Source organism: Pseudonaja textilis, chromosome 6, assembly GCF_049901715.1.
Source record: "Pseudonaja textilis isolate UNSWEBS1 chromosome 6, rPseTex1.2, whole genome shotgun sequence".
In the NCBI taxonomy this organism is placed as follows: domain Eukaryota; kingdom Metazoa; phylum Chordata; class Lepidosauria; order Squamata; family Elapidae; genus Pseudonaja; species Pseudonaja textilis.
Genome location: NC_141995.1, coordinates 55,878,910 through 55,902,331, shown reverse-complemented (window position 1 = coordinate 55,902,331; position 23,422 = coordinate 55,878,910). Strand labels below are relative to the sequence as shown.

Sequence of the window (23,422 nt, the reverse complement as noted above, 5' to 3'; positions counted from 1 at the left end):
AGAGAGAAAGAGAGACTCAAAGGCACGCACGCGGCTGGCTCCGTTCGGCCAATCGGGAGGCGCGAGATCCCGCGGGGGTGGGCGTGGGAGGGCCGAGCCCGGCGAAGCGAGAGGAGTGGCAGTCGAGAGAATCCCGTCGGGGACGGCCCTGGGGGAGAGAGGCGGGGCGAAGAAGGAGCGGCGTCCAATGGCAGCTGGCGGGGGGCGGGGCGGACGGGGCTGGCCTCCGCCTTGAGGGGGGGGCGGACGGGAGGGTTGTGGAGGGGGGGGGGGAGAGCCGTGCTGAGGCGAGAGAGAGAGAGGGAGGCGGTTGGAGCGCACACGCGCTACGGCCGCTGCCCCCAAAATGCACTCGGATGCCGCGGTTGTCAGTAAGTGGGTCGCCGGGCGAGGGAGGCCTGGCAAGCGGCGGAACGAGAACGGCGGCGGCGGCGAAGGGGAGAAAAGGGCGGCCGGTGCCGGCGGGGTTGTTCGGAGGGGATGCATTGAACGGGAAGGTGGGTGGCGGGGGGGAGGGAGAAAGAAAGGCTCCCTTGTGACGCAGTTCGACCGAGGAGGCTTCCGGCAGCGGCGGCCCCTTTAGCGCTGCCTTGCCCCTCTCGACGCCGGCCCGGTTGAGTCGCCCTGGGGAAAGGGGCGGGAGGGCGGAGCGGGGTAGGAATCCAAGGGCCGCCGGTGACGGGGGTGGGGGGGGTAGGGGGAGAAGAAAGGAGCAACCCCCCCTCCGCTCGCCCTTCTCTGCCTCGTTGCATGGTGGGAGTTGGAGTTCTTGCCCGCCGGGGCTGCGCAGCCCGGCCTGGCCCCGCGGACTACAATTCCCAGAATGCATCCCCGCAGACAGCTGTCTGCCTTTCTCCCTTTCCCTCCTTCCCCCCCACACCCCCCTTCCCCTCCTTTCTCCACCATTCGCCCCTCTTTGGACCAGGGGGGGTGCAACCCGAGCAGGAACCCGGGCACGCCCTGCCCCTCTGCAGGTAGGAGAGAGTGAGGAGGGGGGGGGGAATCTCTCATTGACTCCCCTTGAAGGCCTATGGGGCAGTTGCACGGGGTTGGGGGAGGGTAGGCCCCCCCCTCCTTTTCCCCTTTCTTGAGAGGGAGGAGATCCCTTAAATGTGTTTTTCCTCCGTTCCTTTAGCTCTTCCTCTCCTTTAAGCTTTCTAGGGGTTGGTTTGCCCTGAAGAAAAACTTCCCCATGGTTTTCTTTATTTAACATTTTTTTTAAAAAAATCGAGTGATTATCATATAAGATACAAAATATGAAAATAAATAGGAAGGCAGTGGCGGAGGGGGAGGGGAAGAAGAGAAGGGAGGAAGGGTTAGGAAAAAAAAAAGCAGGGTTGACTTTGCAGTAAAATAAACCACAACTTTCTCCCCTCTCATAATAATATAAATGAGCCTTTTTTATTAGGATGTGTCAGTCTAATCAGGGTAAAAGCCAAAGTCAAATTTTACTTCTTTTCCACTTCAAGCCCGGAGCTCGGAAGCCGTCTCCATGTGGAAACAAAACTACTTATATTCTTTTTTAAAAATCAAAATAGTCAGTGTTGCCATTTCAGCCAACTCCCATCAGTTTCTGCAGGCCGTTTATCCATGGTAGGAATCAAAATGTCCTTCCATTTTGGGGGACATATAATAATCTTGCTGCTTGTCAACATATATAGTGTTCAAACTTCCTCTTGGTTTGATTGACATTGATTAAAGAAAAAAAAATAGGGGCAGGGAAACTGCAGGATGCATTCTTTCCCCTGTTTCTTAATACTTTTCTTTGAGGTTTAACAGAAGCCAGTGATTTATTTCAGGATAAAACTTATTTGAAAGTTGCTGTTGCAATTTTAACTGGTTGCTGGACAGCCTTTCCAAAAGAGAGATCCTGTTGGATTGTTCATTGATCTAATAGTTGATCTAATAATGATCTAATAACCATTCTAATAGTTGGATAGAATTTTCTACGTCTTTGTTTTGTTTTAATATTCCTGGTTTTGCTAGAATTTGTAAATGGAGATCTTCCATTCTTGATTTTATAAAGAGGCTTTCCTGAATATGCATGGTAGCCATAGAGGAAGAGGTTTGTAGCTGGAACAGAATAACAAGCTAGTCATTAAAGGTTAGTAAAAAGAAGAGCCTTCCATCTAACAATGATGGAGAAGAGGCTAGAATGGCAGAGAAGAGCCAAATCACTCGATTCCTCTTGTCACCTGCATATATTTCTTGTCTCTGGTGACCAGTGACTTTTTAAACAAAAACTATTACTTGCATCAAGCTTGTCCACGCAGAATATAGGACATAAATATTCTTCTGCATTACAGCAAATAAGGGATAGTCCACATTGTAGTAATGTGTTTTTCATTGTAGGTGAAATTAGCAATTCTTTCATTTGTTGTGGACTGAAAACTCTATTTATCTTACTTTAAAAGTAAGAATGTAATTGAGCTAGTCAACTTAGTGGCTCCCATAGATAAATGTTAACCTCTGCAAAATCTCCCTAATCCTTGTTTGGAAATAGTATTATTTTTCCTTGATATTGGTCAGTTTATTTTTATGAATATTCTATATTCATTAAAAAACTATGGAGTGACCAAAAAAAACACCAATGGAAGAATGTCCTGTAAGAATTAGCCGCTTCTGAAATATGTGCAATTTAGTTACACTTTAGTAAATAGAGAACTTTGACCTACTCAAAGAAGTAACCTCTTAAATTTTGTCTGTGTATTTAATGCAGTTATATACTATTTATATCAAGTTTCTTCAGTTTTTTAAACTAGGCCCAATACTTTCAACAATAAGTAGCAGTAACCTAATTTAGCTGGCATCTATCGAAGGGTTGAAGAAAAAACATCAAGTGCAGAATGGACATCTGAGGTGCTTCTGATCTGGTCTCTTGAGCAGATTACTGCTGAATGCCTTGAATGCTTGGAAATTGAGAGGAAAGTGGCTATGTTGTAAGATCAGAATGCAGAATGCTTATTTGGAATTAAGGCTCACTTAAAAAAACAGATTACTTCCAAATAAATTCTCTTTAAGAATTCAAGCAGCAGTATTACAGTTTTTATGAAGGGATAACCCCCTACCGAACTTCAAGGACAGACTGGAAATAATTCTGTTGCTTGATGGTATTTTCTTTTTTTCTGTGTGGGCATGTACTGTATAGAAATGCATCCTTGTAGTAACATGTAAAATCACACTTCAGTGTGCTTATTAAGAAATACTGAAATTAAATATGACTAGAAGTAAAGTACTCCATTTATAGTCTTGCTGGTCTTTGAGATGCCATTTTAACACATCACATTTAAACATTTTAAGCTAATTTTTTTCATTTTGTCTTCTGTTAAAAAAAAGAAATGGGTTTAAAACCACTTCTGCCAAAGATTTCAAGGGGAAATTTGTTTCAGAGGACAGGCACTGCTTTAGAGAAGGTTCACTTCCAGGGTCCCAACTGTTGTTATTGCTTAATGAAAGGAAAAAAAATGGTGGTTTAAATTTATTGTAGGCCTATGTATGTAAGTGTGAAAATGTCCTGCAAAGAACCAATTCCCACTGCCACCACCACCAAAATTCCCTGGTTATCTTAGCATATATAGTACATGAATAGTTCAGTTGCTATAACAAACTTCATCTAAAATAACAGACACTTGTGCATGTATGTGTGTATATACATTAACATACATATATACATATACACACACCTTTGAGAGTAGGCATCAAAATTTCATTTTCTAATTGTACCAGTATATTCACAGTAAAAAAGTGATAGTAAAGGTTGTCTTATATGTGACCTATAAAAGTTGGAAACTGTTCATTTTAAAGTCCACCTCTTGAAGTCTCAGTTTCAAGAATTTTCAGAAGCTGCATTTCTTAAACACCATCATATTAGTTAAGTTTGGAGTTTGTGAGAGGCTTTGGTGGTTACTCCTAGGTTCTCAAATTGCTTGGCATAAGATGCCAGATTATCTCCTCGTTTGGCATCTTTTAGCTTTTAGCTCTTCAATTTTGCTGCAAATGGGTTTGAAATGAATACTTTTTAACATTGTCTTACTGGTACTTTTTGAGCCTATTTGCTATTTAATCATGTTCTTGTATTTTAATGTTATTTTACTGTAATGCAGTATTTTAATGGTAACGTCTTGAGCACTGCTTGTACAGGAGCACCAAGCCATAAATATATTAAAAGTAAAATTAATAAGTGGAGATAAAGCTTTTTGAGCAGATAGCAGGAGTTGGTTGATCTGCTTGGAAACTAATTATGGTTTAACCTTGTTAGTATTTGGATAGGAGTTCTCCAGACCAGGGGTCACCAACATTTCGGACCTCAAGGACCACTAAATTCATAATTTTGAATCCCGCGGACTACTAATATGATCTGTCTAGTGACCGGCTGGATGGGCATGGCTAGGTGGTCATGTGACTGGCTGGGTGTGGCCAACTCAGTGTCACTCACGTCGAGGGGCGCCTCGCCAGCCTCTACTCACCTGTCCCCTCCCAACCACTCCTCGCCTGCCTGCCCGGCTCCTTAGGGCTCCAACAGGAAGCAGTTGTTGGAGCTAAGCCGTCACCACGAGAAAAGAGTTGGCAAAATAGATGTCTCAGTTCAAATTGGATCTGACCGAGAAGGAGGCTCAGCAGAAGCACCTCACTGAGGACTACGAGCATAGGCTTTCCAAGCAGAGGGAAGACCTGCAGGAGTGCAAGGCCAGGCACTGGCGCCCGGAGGCTCAGCGGGATGAGATGGTCAGCCAGTTCCAGGCCATGATGCAGTCCCACTGGAACGAGGCCCCCCGGCTCTTCTCCGCCAGCGGCCCTTCCCTCCAGCCTTTGCCCAAAGCCCCGCACCAGGAGGCTGAAGCAGACCCCAAGTTGGAATTTCTGCTCCCCTCCTTCCTACACAAAAAGACCCCGAAGGGGGAGACTCTCTGCAGCAACACAAATGTTCATTGCGTGTATCCGGCCCAGGGGCCATAGTTTGAGGACCCTTAATTTGGTGCAATATAAACAATGCAAATAATTTTTCTGCAGACCACCAAAATTTTCTCGCAGTCCACCAGTGGTCCACGGACCATCAGTTGATGACAGCTGCTCCAGACAATACCCATGCTGAAGTTCAAAGCTGAGAAAAAACATCCTAGAAGAAGGCAGTGGAACACCACTTCCATAATATCAGGGAATTTACACAGATATATCCAGATAGCCACCAGGTCAACTGAAAGTTTTATTTTTGTGCCTTTCTGATGCACAGGCTTGACTTTGAGGTTGGAAGTCAAGCAGCACCTTCTCTGATTCATATTTAGATTTCAGGGCTGTGAGGTGGAGAAATGCCAATCGCAAGCCAATTTTTTTTTAACGGCTGACACAAAAAATATCATGAACCGATCCATGAATCATCAGGGCAAAGCTCAGTTTGAAGGAGATATGTTGAAGGCTGATTGAAATAATAAAAAAAATATCGCAAGCAGATATGGTCAGGCAAGTAAAGATGGCTATAGACAGCCTTTCAGAACATGTTTCAGAACTTCGATGCAATGTAAATAAATATTTTTTTTTCATGAGCCTTTGTTGCATGTCAGTGAATGAAAGTAGCTCAATGTAAGAAAGCACCCTTAAGCGTAACCTAAGTGGGCTTGAACCAGATGGTTATTTCCAGCAATGGCCTTTGCAGAAACATTACCCACACACCCCAAATAGGAAATATCAGCTATCTTTTGGCTTCTTTAGGGAATTCCTGAGTCACAAGTGGGGTGCTGGGAGACCATATATTTCCTTGAACTGTCTAATGCATCTGTTGCCTAAGGAAAACTAGGAGAATTTTAGTTTCAGGCTGCAACCCTCTGACCACAGAATGAGAGCAGAGAAAATGGCCCAGTTTTGGTGGGGCTAATGTAACCTTGAATTATTTTTCTTATGCTCCTTGGAAATAACTGCAACTCCTCCCTCATTGTAAAGCCCTGGTTTTAGGAAAGAGAAGAAAGGAAGAAGAAAGGGAAGTCGAACGTTGAATGTGAAGTATTCAAAGGCTTCTCTCATGTGAGCCCATCCTTCGACAAAATGTGAATCGGTTTTTGAGGTGCTGAAGTATTTCTCTCCCATTGCTTGCAGTTGTCTTTCCACCCTCATTTCTGCTCAGGTGGCCTGTAGCTGATGAAGCCTTTAAAAGCACTTCGATGGGATAGAATATAGAATATTCTTTATTGGCCTAGTGTGATTGGGCCCACAAGGAATTTGTCTCTGGTGCATAAGTGCTCGGTATACATACAAGCAACAGAGTGACAAATCATCAATCATAAAGATTCAATCATAAATCATAGGGTACAACCAACAAAGTGATAAGTCATAAAATACCAACAGGAGTAGGTAATAGGAAAGATAGAAAAAGATAATAGTAATGCAGTCCTATTACATGATGAGATATCCTTTGGCGTAAGGCAGTGCTGTGGGAATTATGTGTTTAGCAGGGTGATGACATAGGGGAAAAATTTGTCTCTAGTCTTTTTTGTCATGCAATGCTGTGTAGGGACGTTCTGAGGGGAGAAGTTGAAATAGATTATGTCCAGGATGTGAGGGGGTCTGTAGATATTGTTTCAGCCCTCTTTCTAGCTCGTGCAGCATACAGATCCTCAACGGAAGTCAGGTTGGTTGCAGTTGCTTTTTCTGCAATCCTGTCTGTTGAAGTCTGTACCTGCCCTGTTTAGTGGCTTTACCCAAAGACAGTTTGAGTTGCCCAATTCTAATTCCTGTTATACTTGACTATTTAACCACACAAGGAATCCTGTGCATAAACATTGGCATCTCCTGCTCCTGTTTTGTGAACGTGTTTATTTTCAGATGCCCACAGAAACCATTTTTAAAAAATACAGCACATTCAGGATACTTGCGGTACCTAGAACGGTGATGGGAAAAAATGTCCTTGACTTTGGCACTACCTGCCTTTAAAATGGAGCCATGTGTTTATCTAATTGAAATAGATTGTGCTAAGCCAGCATTTTGTTTGTTTGATTCACACATCTTGCTAATCAAAACAGTCTGTTTCAAATTAGAATTACAACGAAGTAGGACATTTTGCTTTTTTTCAGGAAATTGTAGTAAAAAAACCCCTGAATTAATCTGTACGGACATAGACATATTAAAGAAATGTTTAGCCGTGGCATCAAATCTGTTGTCTCTGTAGAATCCTTATAGTGTAATCTGTTTTGGCATGATCAAAATGTCCTTACGGGCAGAATAAATTAACCCAAGTGTTGTTTTGATTTAGTCTTCCCATTATTGCATTGAACTTGATGAAAAGATCTGAAGTGTGAAGTCCTTGATGTACATGTATATACAGGTAGTCCTCGAGTTATGACCACAATTTAGCCCAACACCTATGTTGTTAAGTGAAACATTTGTGAGGTGAGTTTGTCCCATTTCAAGATTTTTCTTGACTCTTTTGTTAAGCAAATCACTGCAGTAGTTAAATTAGTAACACTGTTGTTAAGTGAAACTGGTTTCCCCATTGACTTTGCAACCGTCATAAACGGGAGTCAGTTGTCAAGAATCTGAATGTAAATCACTTGACCGTGGGGATACTACAATAGTCATAAGAGGTGGTGGAGGAGGCTGGAGAAGGGCAGAGGCTGGCTGAGCAGTTAGAGGAGGACCCAGGCCCATCCCCTCTCCATCCTAGGGTACACAGGGAGGAGGGGATCAGGGTAAAATGTGGTCTACTTGGGAGGAAAGGGCCTTCTTCCAACGGACTGTCCCTGGTTATCTTCCTGAAGTTGGCAATTATCTATCCTGGTCTGTCGTGGAACCTTATTCAGTGGGGTTTGTTTTTGTTTTTTTGCTTCGTTATCAGCACTTTGAATTTGAACTGTGTTTCTTTCCTTTGAAATGTTATTTTGAAAATAGTTGACTCCTTCACCGTGAACGGTTAAACAATGAAGCCAAGTTGAAGGCATTAAAGGACTTTTAGTTACGTTTTGGGTTTTGTTATATTTCTGATATACTCTGGGTCATTACAGTTCGTTTCACAGCTGGCTTTTATCTTCTTGAAGGAGGGGCCATTACCTTGCAGCCTGACTCCCGAGTCGCCCATGTTGTTGTAACTGTTCTTTCCTACGAGCAATCCTTCGTGCACGTGCACTTGGCCCAGGCTCCTCAGGAACCTCCTCCTCGCTGCTGCCAGCCCCCACAATCTCCGAAAGCGGCAGTCCGCTCCCTGATGGTCCTGGCCCCTCATCTGAGTCCTCGCTCTACTCAGCCATCCGCACCTGCTGCCGGCTAACTACAGCACCCTCTGAGAATTTATGCATGGGGATGTGGGCCCACTTTATAACAGATCATGATAGATAGCCAAGTGTAATTCCTAACAATGGTTTTAATAGGTAAAGTTTCTCTGCTTCTTAGTGCCAAGGTATGTTGAGGACCCCTTTTTCTAATCTGAACTGACCCATCCAATACCTTCTTCACAGTAGATGATGGTCTTGGCGATCCCACCTTTCTAGGAGATAACAGATAGTCCTCAATTTACAACTGACTGTTCAAAGTTACAACGGCACCATCCCCATGGTCATGCGATCAAAATTCAGAAGCTTGACAGCTGACTCATATTTGCGACCGTCACAGCATCCTGGGGATCACAGGATCCCCTTTTGTGTCCTCTGACAAGCAAAGTCAGTGGGAATGCCAAATTCACTTAACAACGGTGTGGCTAACTTAACAACTGCAGTGATTCACTTAACAACTGTGGCAATGAAGGTTGTAAAATGGGGCAAAACTCAATGTCTTGCTTAACAAGAGAAATGTTGGACTCAATTGTGGTTGTAAGTCAAGGACTATCTGTATAGGGGCTGAAACTAAGAAACCCTGGTTCTAACCTAATGGTTCTAACCTTCTCTTTGGACATTAGATGAACCTCTTAAGTGTTTTATGAGTTTGGATGGTAAACACTGGAAGTCATTTATAGGTAATGATTATTTAACTTGTTGAAATGTTATTGTTTTGCTTTGTCTCTTTATTTTTCCAACCACTTACTTGGTTTTATATTCTTACCAGGGACATTTAATTATTTATTTTGTGTTGTGGCCACTATGTTTTTTATTGCCTTGTAAATTGCTGTGAGTTTGAATTGACAATATCATCATCCCTTTATAGACACACACACAGTTTTGTTTTTATTCATTTTTTAAAAAATCTAAGTGTGTCTTGCCTAAGTTGCTTTTGATGAGATTGTAATAGCAATAGCACTTAGACTTATATACCGCTTTACAGTGCTTTACAGCCCCCTCTAAGCGGTTTACAGAGTCAGCCTCTTGCTCCCAACAATCTTGGTCCTCATTTTACCCACCTTGGAAGGATGGAAGGCTGAGTCAACCTTGAACCTGGTGGGATTTGAACTGCCAAATTGTAGGCCGCAGAAATAGCTTGCAATACTGCACTCTACTGCGCCTCAGAGATGGGTGGTTATATCAATTTGATTAATAAAGGCATAAATAAAAGACTCTAAACTTGGGTTAGCATAAACCATGGATGAGAATTCAATCCAAAGTTGGCATAACATATAACATAGGCAATCAGGCAGTGTGAAAATAGAATAAAGAAAGTGCTTTGTTGACTTAACAAGTTTTGGATTACAAGCTATATCCTGGTTAAGGTAAACTAATCATGCCTTAGCCATGATTTAATATTACTATTTGAGTGTAGACTCAGTGCGTAGCATATTTTGTCTACTGGATCTGTATTTGATGTAAAATTTATGTAAAATGTCTAAAGAGCACTCTTTTTCAACATTGCTGATAATTAGGAAGTTTGGTCTCTTTGGGGAATGCTTGTCATATTTTTATCTGGCTGCGGCTTAGGGTTGATTGCTGGGAGATATTTTAGTGGAATTTGTTTTGTAACTGTAGGACTATTTATCATGCTTAGTTTTCATTTATCTTAAAAGAAGGTGAAACTGACTGTTGCTGAGTTAAATTAGACTCTTTAGTGTGCTAGTCCTGAATTCTGTGGTTTTTAAGGGTGCCTATTTTTATAATGCTGTATTACTTTGAAAATGCTTGTTTGTACTACCTGGAATGAACAGTCATGTGTATATCTACCATTAGTAAATTAAGTGTAGTCTTATTTATTTTGACACAGTATGTTAAATTTTGTCTTCCTTTGATAAACAGTTCAACTTTGGATAAACTAATGTGAAATGTTAATTTGTTGGTCTTGTTTTGAGACAGACTATGAGGTTTTTTTCTCTCTTCAAGCTGATCTTTTCTTGTTCAGGAAACCTCTTTGGGAGTGAAAAGTATTCAGGCTAGCAAAACACTTATGAAAAGCAAGCATGGCTGTTGTTCAGTCTTTACAGAATGTACACTTCAGAATGCTGGAGGAAAAGAAGAATGTATGTTGCAAAAAAAAAAAACACCTTCTGCTTTAGCTATTTTTTGTAGTGTCTACTTGCAATTAAGCCCTATACTGCTTATTCTTATTTATTTTTTTTTGCACCCAACAATTTAGGATTTTCTTATTCTGTTGGCCATGTTTTCCTTTGCTAGGGAAATCTATTGAAGGCCTAACTAGTTATTTAGAGGAGACCCTGTTGGGATTAGGGGTCTTTTTGGAAATAATTCAACTGAATTTAGGCATACTTTTTGGAGCTATAGTGGGGGGTTTTGGGGGAGGGGGTTGATTCAGGGAATTACTCCAAATGTATTAATGGTTGCTTTTAATGTTGAGGATGTATCAACACTCCCTTTGGCTCCCAAGTTTATACTTGGCTCTAGAGCAGGGGTCTCCAACGTTGGCAACTTGAAGCCTGATGGACTTCAAAGCTTTGCTGGCGGGGGAATTCTGGGAGTTGAAGTCCACCAGGATTCAAGTTGTCAACGTTGGAGACCCCTGCTCTAGAGCTTCCTGGGTAAAGACACCACTGCTTCTGCAGGTCAAATCAGGTCAGAGTCTTCTGACACTTTCTCTTTATGACATCAACAATAATTTGACCGTTCTCTTCAATTCTAGCTAGCCTAAGCGTTTAAAAAAGTGTGCAGAAAAAAACAATCCATATATATATTTCGCGGAACTAATATAATATAAATTTTATGCCATTTTTTTTTCGTTCCTAGATTTTCAGCTGAACTCTCATCTATCAACACTGGCAAATATTCACAAGATTTACCATACCCTTAATAGGCTGGTAATTGCTTACATTTTTGAAAAATCATGGTTATTTAATGTTAAATAGATGTTAAAATATTCTTCCATTATTATTTTGCCATCAGCAACAAAGACCTGTGTAAATTCAGCTGTGCATACTTTCATTTGAGCTAATCCTTTATTGATCTTTAATATTCAAACTTTAGATGCACAACTGGTATGTTCATTCATTCTTCCATTTAAACGAATACCCCTCTGAGTCCACATACTTTAAGATTGTTATCCTGATATTCCTACTACCCTGCATAGTCTTGCCCACTGGTAGGGTTGCATATTAGCATAATAAGCCTGCTGTAGGATTATCAGAAAAGAATGAAGCCAGAGCCAAAGTTTTTCTTAGTAAGTTTTAATGCTTTGGGGGTCTTGGTATAATGGGAATCGTGATATTATTTAGATATATACTTGTTTATGTGTTTAATATAACTCACTGAATTTCTGACCATAAGGACTCTTAGATTATCCAGAGCTGCTTATCCCTTTCAAAATACGTATATAATGTGTCGAATATAAATAAGATATTAAAACATATCAAGCTATTTCTTGGGCCCCCTTCTTTCTGGAAACATCAAGAAGCTTGCCTATCACAACAATAGGTCAATTGTTGAAACATTTACCACAGGAACTATGAATTAAGCAAAACATTGGTTTTTGTCACGGTTTCACAGATAGAGAAATGAAGCTAATTCACTAATTACTAATGAGAGAAGATGGCAAGGGAGTGAGGATCACAGGCAGAAAGCAGTGCTACTTAATTCATTCTTTGCATCTGTCTTCAAGCCAGAGGGAAAAAAATAGTACAGACTGCCAGAGACAGAACTGTAAAAGACAAACTAGGAATACAGTTTAAAATAGGCAAGAGAATGGTAAGAGAATTCCTGTTGCCCTAGATGAATTCAAATCACCAAGACCAGATGGATTACATCCCAGAGATCTGAAGGTGCAGTCAGAGATGATCTTTGAACCAGTTCTTTCAATGATCCTGGAGCACTGGAGAACTACCAGAGACCTGGAAAAGAGCTGATGTGGTTCCCATCGTCAAAACAGGGGGGAAAAAATGATCCAGGAAATTACAGACCAATCAGACTGAAATCAATACCTGGGAAGATCCTGGAAAAGATAATAATTAATCTGTGAACACTTAGAAGCAAGCAAAATTTGTAGTCAGAAGCCAATATAGGTATTTCAAAAGCAGGTCATGCCAAGCAAACCTTATTTCGTTCTTTGACAATGTGACTAAATTAGTGGACCAGTGAAATGCTGTGGACATAGTACACTTAAATTTCATTTAGGCATTTGACAAAGTAGACCACAACCTGCTTCTTGGTAAGTTAGAAAAACGGGGGATAGACAAGCATCACCACCAGATGGATTTATAACTGGATTACAGACCTCATTCAACATGTATTCCTTAATGGAACTACATCTATACGGAATACCCCAAGTTCTGTTTTAGGTCCAGTACTCTTCAATATCTTCATAAATGATTTAGGAGAGGGAATAAAAGGGAATTCCGTGTGCTGCACCCAAAACAATTCAATGCAATCTAGGCTGCATCTAGGCTCCTAACAGAGGGATAGAATCAAGATCACGTGAGGGGTTAGTATCCCTTTACAAAGTCTTAATAAGACCATACCTGGAATATTGCATCCAGTTTTGGTCTCCACAATAAAAAAAAATATAGAGAGATTCTAGAAAGAATGCAGAGAAGGAGAACACATAACTGTAGTACATGCTTGAGCTTGTTCTGGATCTTCCTTTACTTGATACAATCCAAAACATCTGGAGGGCACTTGGTTTCGTAGTATCTGCTTCAAGTGTAGACCTTTTATATCCAATTCCTGTATTATTTTAATCCAAGGGAACATTTAATCCCACTGTTAATATCGGTTATAATCAGGCTGCTGCATTTATCTTGCTGACTTTGGGGGCGGTGGGAGGGGGAAATCAGGCAATGTCTTATTATTTACTTATATGGATAAGTTGTTTGAAATTCTTAGAAGTGAGGTGAAATCTGGAACTTTGTTGAACCCATGCATTTTGCAGTAATTAAAGGGAAGTAACAAAACAAGAATATTAATGACATTTTTTTTTATGATAAAACACTTAAGAAATTTCATCCAGGATAATTTAAAGCAGAAAGTTCACGTTTTTCCCTCAGATAAGAAAGTCAGTAATAACTGTAGCCTTTGATATTTAAATCTGGTGAGGGAAAATAGTAGGCCAGAATAAGATAGCTGTCAATATTTGAACCTATAAAGCAATATCCAAACTCCTAGTTAATTTAATTTTTTTCCAGAATTTGACAGAAGATACTAGTCAAGACGATAACCAAACAGGTAATATTACAGAATTTTTAAGAATGTTGAGTAACCTTATTAAGTTTTTATTTGTTAGACAAATTTGTATCATACTTTAATTTCTATCAAAATCGAGGAGAAGTCATTTCCAGGATTTATAAAATTATGTGATAGATTGTTTTAAAGGTGTATTAATGTTATTCACTTATTTAATATCGTTACATCAATTACTTTTTCTATACCATAGTAAATGTTCAATTAAAACAATAGATTGCTATAGTAGGTATATTAAAAACATTTGATTAATCATGGTTTGTTTAATTGTCTTCAGTTAATAAATCAGAGTGGTTGAGTTCACACAACCTGTAAATCATAACCATTAGTACAGAACTGTTGTGACCGAGTTCGCAAAACATGCTAAGAAAAAACCCAAACAATTCCTATTATAGATACTAATATATTATACATTTGTTAGGCCTTTAGGAGCATTTGCACCTCTGAATTTTCTCTGCTGATGTTTCAGTGGAGTTTAAAAGATCTGTATTTGATTGATAAGCTGCCTCAAAGTCTTGCGACAAAGTGGAACTTAATGAAATAAGATTTTTAAATAACATCTACCTATTTCATGTTTGTCTCTTTTCCCTACATTCTTTTACAGGAAACCTGAGATCTTGCAGTTCATCAGACAGCTTTAGCAAAGTGATGCCTCCAAGAAAAAAAAGGCGACCTACAACAGGAGATGATCTGACAGCTAAAAAAAGTAGACATGATAGGTAAGTAACCTTTCTTATTCGGACACTTTTCAATTAAGAAACAGGACATTTGGAAGGGCAGCAATCCAGGAGAAGATGGTTCAACTTTCAGCTCTCATCAGTAGCTCATTTAAATGAGATTTCTAGGCTTTCGTCGGTTCTGCAGGCGTAGCACAATTATTTCATAGCTCATTATTTTAAGAGTCATCGTCAATGCTACCTATTCTTCTGTAAGAAATTATTTAAGAGGACAGATTTCTCCACAGATTTTATCATTTGACCTATGTATTCTGCACACTTTGATTGTGACTGAGTGGCAAAATGATAAAGAACCCTATAAAGCAGAAATCTCGCAATGGTGAGCCTTAATTTGTAGTAAGTAAAGTGAATTAAGATTTGGTAAAGGATGATTTGTTTCCTGCTTCTGGGTTGTACATGAAAATACTTGGGAAGAAATGTTTTGGATTGCAATTTAGCATATAAGTTCTATTCATTAGAACAGCCTAATTTTTTTTTTCCCTTGGTGTCAGTGCAAATCAGAAAAAATATCCTCGTGCTGTAAGAGTTGCAGCTGATTTCATAAAGCAGCCACTTCTTTTTTCAGGATCATGCCATCCGTGCGTCTTTTTAAGGCCTGTCTTGAAAGTGCTTTAAATTCCAGTGCAGAATTTGGAAGTTCATGCAAATAATCTGATAAAGTTATTTGAAGTGTCAGAACTTTGCAAGTGAGTGGGTTGATTAGGGACAAGAAGTTACTTCGAAGGTTTGCAATCTATCGGCATTGACGTATCATTTTATAGAACCGTGAAGCATCATGTTCTTAAGCTTTTTCTCTTTTTTTTCAGCGTGTACAGAAAATACGATTCTACCAGAATAAGGTCAGAAGATGATATGTTTTCAAGTAAAAGGTGTTTAGAGTGGTTCTATGAATATGCAGGCAAGTGTTCACATCTGCACATTTCTTAAATATTACTAAGCAAGAATTTGAAAGGAAAAATCAATTCCTGTTTGAAGTATTAAAGTATCAACTTTTAAAATTAAATAAGGATGACTTCAAATAATTTTACTTTTCTCCAAAAGTGCAACAACTTTTGACTTGAAATTATAGTCAGTTTTGCAGATACTTAAGAGATCCATTTTTGAAGATTCAAGGGTGGGTTTAAGGTGCTGTATTGTAAGCATTTGAAGAGTATCTCTTTTTGGTTAATTGGAGCAGTGGATATGAATCTGCAATAAAGTAAATAATAACGTTTGATTCTGTTTTGAGGAACCTTTGGGCTCTTTGAATATTTGCATGTTGTGACAGCTGTATCTTGTGGGATTGAGATAGAGAAAGGAGTTTTTGATCTTTGGACCTGCACTTCCTCCTGTGTGCCTAAGCAGTGTTCAAGAAATCACATCCTTGTAAGAGCTGCTCTTTTTGTATAGTCCAGTCATTTGGACTTTAATAATCAAGTGATTGTAACGTTGGAGTAGAAAATAATCTTTGTTGTTTACTTGTAGGAAAAGATGATGTTGTGGGTCCTGAAGGAATGGAGAAGTTCTGTGAGGACATAGGGGTTGAGCCAGAAAACGTACGTTCAAGTTCATATATCGGTAGCAGAGAACCAGTTTGTCCTGCTCCCATTTCCATTAAACAAAAAAAAAAGATTGTTTGTGAACCTGATGAGGAATTTAACACATTGATAGTGCTGGTACCGTGTGCTTCTCCATCCTGTAGTTAAATGGCAAATATGGTTACCACACATGGGCAGCTCAGGCACACAATTTCCATTTGTGATTAGATAATTGTAGCAAATGGTTTCATATGTCCATGCATGCAGGATGTATGTTATAGTCCATGCATGTATACTTACCAGTTTGTTTAGGAATACATACATCCAGAAACAACGTTGACTTGCCTTTGGATGGCATACTTAAAAAATTGCTCTGGTAACAAGCTATCACAAGAAAACCACTTTTTCACCTACCAACGAGATGGATCATTGGGCATATGTGGGGCAGAAATTATATACTTTTATCATTTGACTGTTTTATACTAACCATGATATGAAAGTGGCCCATTGAAATGATTTGATATTTCATGTTTTTGCTGAATAGAAGTAATAAATTTCTGGCAGTCACCTTTCCTTTTTATGGTTCAGATATCTTTGTCTTTCCGCTTACTCCTTGAATGCCAACAGTGGGAATGTCCCCTGCACATTTTCAAGTCTAAATACTTGAAAAAAAATGGAGCTGTGTATCACTTCTGCCCTATCCCTGGTTGCCAGTACAAATCTTTGAAAACCAGATGCATTAAGAAAAGCATTGAATAAGTAAAAATTCTTATGTAAACTTCGGGATCTTTTTTTATTTATTTTTATTATGCTTTTTCAATTTACACACATGTTTAACATTTTTGACAGCAGTGTGGCATATAAGCATATATAAGCATCTACACATTCATATACGTTAATCATTATTTCTATTTTTTAGCCAATTGTATCATTTGTTCTTCATTGTCTTTTGATTCTAACGTGAGCTTGTCCATCTCAGCACATTCCAACACTTTCTGTGTTACTAATTCCTCAGACTGTATGCTATCCCGTTTCCAACACTGTGCAAAAGCAATCCTGGCTGCTGTTGCTACGTGTAATATGATATACAGTATTTAGTCTTTTTGCTAAACTCCCCTTTGATTATTCCTAATAGAAACAGTTCAGGTTTCAGTTCAGTCAATTTGGTGTTTCATTATTTCTTGTAGCCAGTTTCTTATTTTTACCCAATATCTTCTCGTTTCGGGACATAACCACCACATATGAAAAAAAGTGCCATATTTATGTTTACATTTCCAGCATTCTGGGCTCATATTAGGATACATCTTTGCCAATCTTGCTATGCTAAATGCCAATGGTAGAACATTTTATAAATGTTTTCTTTATAGGCCATATGGACATTGTTAATTTATAGTTTTGGGTCCATAATCTTTCCCAGTGTTCTAATTCTATACTATATCCAAAATTTCTTGCCCATGCTATCATGGATCCTTTAACTGCTACTTCTTCCATATTAAATTTTTGGGATCTTTTGTTTATTTTTAAACCAGGTAGCCATGCTTGTGTTGGCTTGGAAATTGGATGCTCAGAATATGGGCTATTTTACATTGCAAGAATGGCTAAAAGGAATGACATCCCTGCAGTAAGTATTATTTCTATTATCAAATGTGAAATAGCTCCAGTAGCAATCTATTGTCCTCTTGCAAAGTTGATCTTGCACGTCTATATAAAGTAAAAAAGAACCTGTACTGTCTTATCCAATAATTTTGTGAAGATGCATAAAACATCTAGGAGCTGTGGTAACGCAGTGGTTAAAATTCAGCGCTGCAGGCCAACTCTGCCCACTGCCAGGAGTTCGATCCTGTCCAGCTCCTGGTTGACTCAGCCTTCCATCCTTCCGAGGCGGGTAAAATGAGGACCCAGATTGTTGGGGGGCCATATGCAGACATCTGTAAACAGCTCAGAGAATTCTATAAAGCAGTATATAAGTCTCAAGTGCCATTGATATTTTTTTCTGAATATTTGTGTGGTTTTATTTACTGTTCATCCCACAAGACTTGAGGCAGGTGACAAAGAATGAAAGAAATATATTCTATAAAAAATTGGGATCATTCAGTATTTAAAAGCCTATCTTAACAGAAATACTTTGGCGCCTAAAACATTGTGGAACAACTGGTTTTGAAGCACTTCCGGTTGTAGCCAAGAGTCTCAAGAACAGCCATCTCCATGCCTTTCTCCCTGGCCCACTTGCCACTTGTCTCAATTGCACTCACTCATACGCTGTCTCCTTCCAGAGCCAGCTCATGGCCATTCTTTCCCCTGAATTCCTTCTCCCACTAGGTCCCAAATGATGGGGGTTAAAGCCCCTCCCCTCCTTTGGGGGAGAGCAATTTACAGTGCCCCACCTACCTTAGGAGGCTGCCCTAGATCTTCCCCTTAGGTGTGTTGTAGATGGATTTCTTTCACATGCTTAAGTGAAGAAAGGCTGTTGTGTACAGTATAATTTTGTGAGAGATTTTTTTTGGAAAAAGACTTCTCACACTTTAAAAACAGGGGATTTAGAAGTTGTGGGGGTGATTGCAGCAATTTGTCTCCATAACATTTAAATCGCTTATTCATGACAATGATTAACTTTACAGGTGTGACACAACAGAGAAGCTAAGAAATTCTTTGGATTACTTGAGATCTTTATTAAACGAGCCTATGAATTTTAAGCTTATTTATAGATATGCGTTTGACTTCGCACGTGTGAGTAGCCTTAAATTCTGTTACATCTTTCAGTAAATCATGGCTAAAATGAGAAAACCACGTGGGATGCTTTATTTTCTCTCCTAAATTGTTCGCTTGAAAAGAAATACTCTTGATTTGAAACTGAGGGGAGAAATTAACCTTGCTTACCTGAAGGGCAAAGTACATTACATTCTAGTTGGAAGCATATTGTGAGGAGGAGCCCAGGTATTGGCTGCACCTCCGTTTCTGACCCATTGCAAACCATCAGGACTTGCAAAATACAACCTGTCCAAACCATACATGTTGTTCCAGAGCCTTCCAAAAATTTTTATTTTATTTTTAAATCATGTTAATAATGTCATAGAATGTTCTATCCACGGTTTCTGCCCTCAAAACAATTTTGTGTGTCATGGAAGTGATGTCAGTTTGAAACATTTTCATGCCTCCAATATTTAATGGGATAGGAAGGGAAGTATTAAATATATGGGAAGTTGTCATTTGATAAGTGTTAAATGAAAGTTAAAATACTAAAGTGTTGATTTTTTAAATGCTTTCTCTTGGCTCTTCCTGCTTCTGAGATTGTGGATTGTACTCAAGAGTCCAGAAGAGGCCATCAGTCTAAAACATTGTATATATCCCTGATCTTTGGGGTTGATTATTGTAACAAGAAGAAGTGACTATTCCTTTCTATTATCTTAATCACAGAATGGGATGGTGTAATTCATGCCTCTTAGTATGTGAATAGGTCACTTCCTGGAGTTTGGAAGTATGTCTTCATACTGAAGATAACATTAAATACTGTAACGAACTCTAGAAAGAGTGCAGAGAATAGTAACCAAGATGATAATGAGTCGAGAGACTAAACCAGGGGTGTCCAACCTTGGCAACTTTAAGACTTGTGGACTTCGAAGCTGGCTGAGGAATTCTGGGAGTTGAAGTCCACAAGTCTTAAAGTTGCCAAGGTTGGACACCCCTGGACTAAACAGTGTCATCAATGGTTAAGGGGACTAGGAGTCAACTCATAAAACAGGTGTCAGGTATGCTTAGTCTAATAAAAAGAAGGATTAGGTAGCTGTCTTCTGCTACTTGAGGGCCTATCCCAGGAAGGAGAGGGTCAACCTATTCTCCAAAGTACCAGATGGCAGGACAAGAAGCAATGGGTGGAAGTTTGTTAAAGGAAGATCTGGAACAAAGGAGGAATTTCCTGAAGTAAGAACAATGAATTAAATCTCTAGGAATTCTAGCTTCACTGCCTTTCAAGCATTGATCAAAACAGAAAGCAAGGGAATGCTAGATAAGAGCTGGATTATACTTTTTTGAGGAATAAATTGGTGTGTCTCTTAGCTCCACTGAGCAATATTACAAGTATTTTTTTTGTTCCTTCTGACAGGAAAAAGATCAGCGAAGCCTAGATATGAATACTGCCAAGTGTATGCTAGGACTCCTCTTAGGAAAAACATGGCCCCTCTTTCCAGTATTTCATCAGTTCTTAGAGGTACAAGTAGAAAATAACTTTATGTATTTTTTTTTAATGCAGCATTAAAATTAAACTTGAGAATCAATAGTGAATTAATTGAAAATGTTGCAACGTAATAACTATTTACAATTACAATGAACACAAATAGTTATATCTAAATTTGATAATTCTTTTTTTTTTTTTTGGCTTGGAATTTTTGCTAGGAGTAATGTCTATTAACTCGAGGTTTGCTTGTTAAATTGTGTTTTTATTGCAATGGTGTCTTTTGCATCAATTATTATTATTATGCAAATGCATTAGATGTAAATGACAGACATCTGGATCTAACACATTCCGTTCTCTAAAGTGATCCATTATATCGAGGCTGAACTAATATGCAAAGTATCTATTTGTGATTTCTGAAAAGGAAGAGCAGGCAACAGTATTTTGTTGGCTTACTTACTGTAAAAGAGACAAAGATTTGTTTAAAATTCTCCGTGCAATGTATCCCAGAAAAATGGATTCTTGATGGCATCTTCCTTTCATCTGATTTTGTCATGTTTTGGAGGGAAGATATTTTTTGCTGTGTTTGGTAGCCTTCAATGTTATTGCTATTATAATTGTATAAAAGAATATCACACCTTCTATTATATTTGCAAAATTAGCTTTTGCATTTGACTTTGTTCAAAAGGTGTTTTGAATAACTGCTGTTTTTGTTTTAAGTAGCAATCGAAGTACAAAGTTATCAACAAGGACCAATGGTGCAATGTGCTGGAGTTCAGTCGATCCATTAATCTTGACCTCAGCAATTATGACGAAGACGGAGCATGTATGTATGATGAGGAAAGACAAAGAATCATTTCACATCATATCTGTGATCTCTCTATGCCTTTTTTGTGTTTTTGCAATGTTTTTTTTTTTTACAAAAATCTTTCCTTTTTTCTTTAAAGGGCCAGTGTTGCTGGATGAATTTGTGGAGTGGTATAAAGAGAAACAAATGACATAGGAATTTTAACTATGCACAGCTGCTCAAGAGCCTTTGTTACTACAGTTAATGTCAACCATTAGCCATAAACTTCTCTTTGTATATAAAGCGCATGCTGCTTTTCCTGCACTGTATCCCATTTTCAGGGATTTTTTTTTTGGTGTTTGCTGTTTAACAGGCCAGCTCTGCTTGCTGTGTACCATTGTTCTCTCCGAAAAGGCTGCTTTGCGTTTTGTCTCTACACTACAGATGGTGAACTTGCCAGCATCCTCACTGTGACTAATGTGAATATTGCTGTCTAAACTTTGTATATGTGTATAAAAAAAAAAAAAAGCTTCATCTAGGAATGTTTTCAGCAGGAAAGGTATTATAAAAAATAATTTTGTCGCATTCAAGTAACCACGTAACTTAATTTTTAATTGACTTGGTCTCCCGCATAGCATTTCAGGGAAAGTGATTGGGGGGAGGGGGGTTTGGCTATGTAGAACTATTGCTAGTTAGTAATAGTTGTTTTAGGATGCCAGTTTTTGAAGGAAAATCTTGAAAGCAGGGTTTCCTTGGCAGTGTCCAGCTTCATTTTTATTTAAGAAGCAATTATTGGTTACTATTTTAATTGAAACTCTTTAATAAATTGTTACAGCTTGAACCGAGTTGTACATGCCATAGTAACTTCCATATGGCAATAATGCTAATTTTCTCATAGTCAGATGCTGTAGTTTGCTAAGAGGTACAGGTTATCTAATTAAACATCTGATTAAAAAAGGGTTTTAGACTTGTAACGTGGCATATTCTTTTATTTTACTGTCATTCTTGTTCCCAGAGTGTTTTGATGATCTGGATAAAGACAGAATGAAGTCTTGTTTCAAAACACAGCCTAAATGTATGAATGTATTTCAGAAACTGGAATCAAAGCTTAGCCTGAAAACTCGGCATGGCTGCGTTTATATTCCAGGTATTGAATTCCCCCGGCAAAATGCCAATTACGAGCAACATCTACTCTAATCAAAGCAGCATCACTATTTATTTGGAATCATTTTTTATCTGTTTGGACTGGAAAGTTCAAAGAAGTAGATGAATGAAGTAAAACTTTCTGTCTCACCTTTTCATCAGTCTTCATAATACAGTTCAATGTACATTTCTATAATTTTTTTTTTTTTACTAAGGTAGCTATAGACTTATTGAAACTGCATTCAAAAATCCATTGGTCGTTGTTCAATCAACCAAGAATTCATTGTGAAATTTGCAATAAAACGTGAGCTTGCCTTTTCTTTTACAGAAAGTTAAAAGCTACATGAACATTCAGAATTTACGAATATAAATTAAGCTTCAGTGACAAATTAGTACAAACCACTTATTTTTATTTTCAAAGCACTGAAGGTATTTGTAAAGGAAAAAAAACCATGTATATCATAAACACACGTAGTCTCTTTAGGGCTCAATACTTCTAAAAAAGCAAAATAAGAAAAATAAAGGACTAGAATCCAAAGAGATCCACATGCAAATATGATTCTGTCCAGAACAGGAGCTGTGGGAATGAAGCTTCTCTCTCTCTCTCTCTCTCTCTCTCTCTCTCTCTCTCTCTCTCTCTCTTTTTCTTTTTCTCTCTCTATTCCTTTCCTTTCCTTTCCTTTCCTTTCCTTTCCTTTCCTTTCCTTTCCTTTCCTTTCCTTTCCTTTCCTTTCCTTTCCTTTTCCTTTTCCTTTTCCTTTTCCTTTTCCTTTTCCTTTCCTTCCCTTCCCTTTCCTTCCCTGATACCTTCATGAGCTTCAGAAGGCTTGGGAACAGGGATTGAGTGGGGCAGAGCTACCCAAGCTGTTGGCCAAGTAGTAAGACTGGAAAGATCAAATGGATGCAGTTACAGTACCTAGATGGACCTTTCACAGGCTACCACTTCTGTTGTCCATTTCTTTCCCAAAGTAGAGTTGGAAGTTGGCTGGGCAGTTCCCTTTAGCCAATCTCTGTTGAGAACAGGCAGGTAATACCATGAGCCGGTTCATGCTCCTTCCAGGACCTCCTGACCTACATTATTTAGTATAGCCATAGTCAAAACCTTTTAACTGTCCAACTGGGAAGATACAAATAGTGGATAGATTACAGGCTAATTTTGTTGAGACATAAAAGGACTTTCAGTAACAAAGGTAACAGCCAAAGAACTTTTATGAGATCTAGTTTTGATAAAAGTATAAGGTTAATAAACTTGTCTTCTTCGTTCTTGGGACCGATTCTCACTTTTTCTACTTACACATGACTATTAGTATACAAAGCAAAAAAACAAAAAAACACCTGATCAAGTGGCAGAGAGCAAGAGAGGAAACACTTCAAAATTATACTACCTTCCATTTAAAAATGAAGCACCAATTGGGTTCAGAAATCACTGTTAAACATGGCCGAAGAGCAGAAGCAACTGACTGCAGTCTGTTTTCCTTTGTCTAGGAGAGGCCTCTTATGGCTGCTTCTACAAAGTTGATCAAGAGACTTTTGTGACTTACGTTTTGCTC

At 39.0% G+C, this 23,422-nt stretch overlaps 1 protein-coding gene across 3 annotated transcripts; it reads left to right on the top strand.

Annotated features, from left to right (window-relative positions):
• Nucleotides 1-284: 284 nt before the first annotated feature.
• DCUN1D4 (defective in cullin neddylation 1 domain containing 4) lies at nt 285-21,703 on the top strand. Of its 3 annotated transcripts, none has more exons than XM_026699900.2 (11): nt 285-371; nt 11,079-11,149; nt 13,466-13,505; nt 14,125-14,239; nt 15,064-15,155; nt 15,722-15,792; nt 17,304-17,395; nt 18,393-18,501; nt 19,874-19,978; nt 20,666-20,768; nt 20,890-21,703. In XM_026699900.2, the coding sequence occupies exons 1-11, from the start codon at nt 347-349 to the stop codon at nt 20,943-20,945; spliced, it is 879 nt and encodes a 292-aa protein (XP_026555685.1). In that variant the 5' UTR covers nt 285-346; the 3' UTR covers nt 20,946-21,703. The 3 variants fall into 3 exon arrangements, with proteins under 3 accessions (XP_026555685.1, XP_087792726.1, XP_087792727.1); XM_087936600.1 differs by lacking the exon at nt 285-371 and adding an exon at nt 826-974; XM_087936601.1 differs by lacking the exon at nt 285-371 and adding an exon at nt 956-974 and having other exon boundaries at nt 15,064-15,161; nt 15,728-15,792.
• The last annotated feature ends 1,719 nt before the right edge of the window (nt 21,704-23,422 follow it).

Bases quoted from the DNA above. Each gene is read 5' to 3' on its own strand.
- DCUN1D4 (XM_026699900.2), top strand. From the start codon at position 347: ATGCACTCGGATGCCGCGGTTGTCA. The intron at 17,396-18,392 runs GTAAGTATTATT...TTAACTTTACAG, and splicing joins AAAGGAATGACATCCCTGCA to GTGTGACACAACAGAGAAGC. The intron at 18,502-19,873 runs GTGAGTAGCCTT...TCCTTCTGACAG, and splicing joins ATGCGTTTGACTTCGCACGT to GAAAAAGATCAGCGAAGCCT.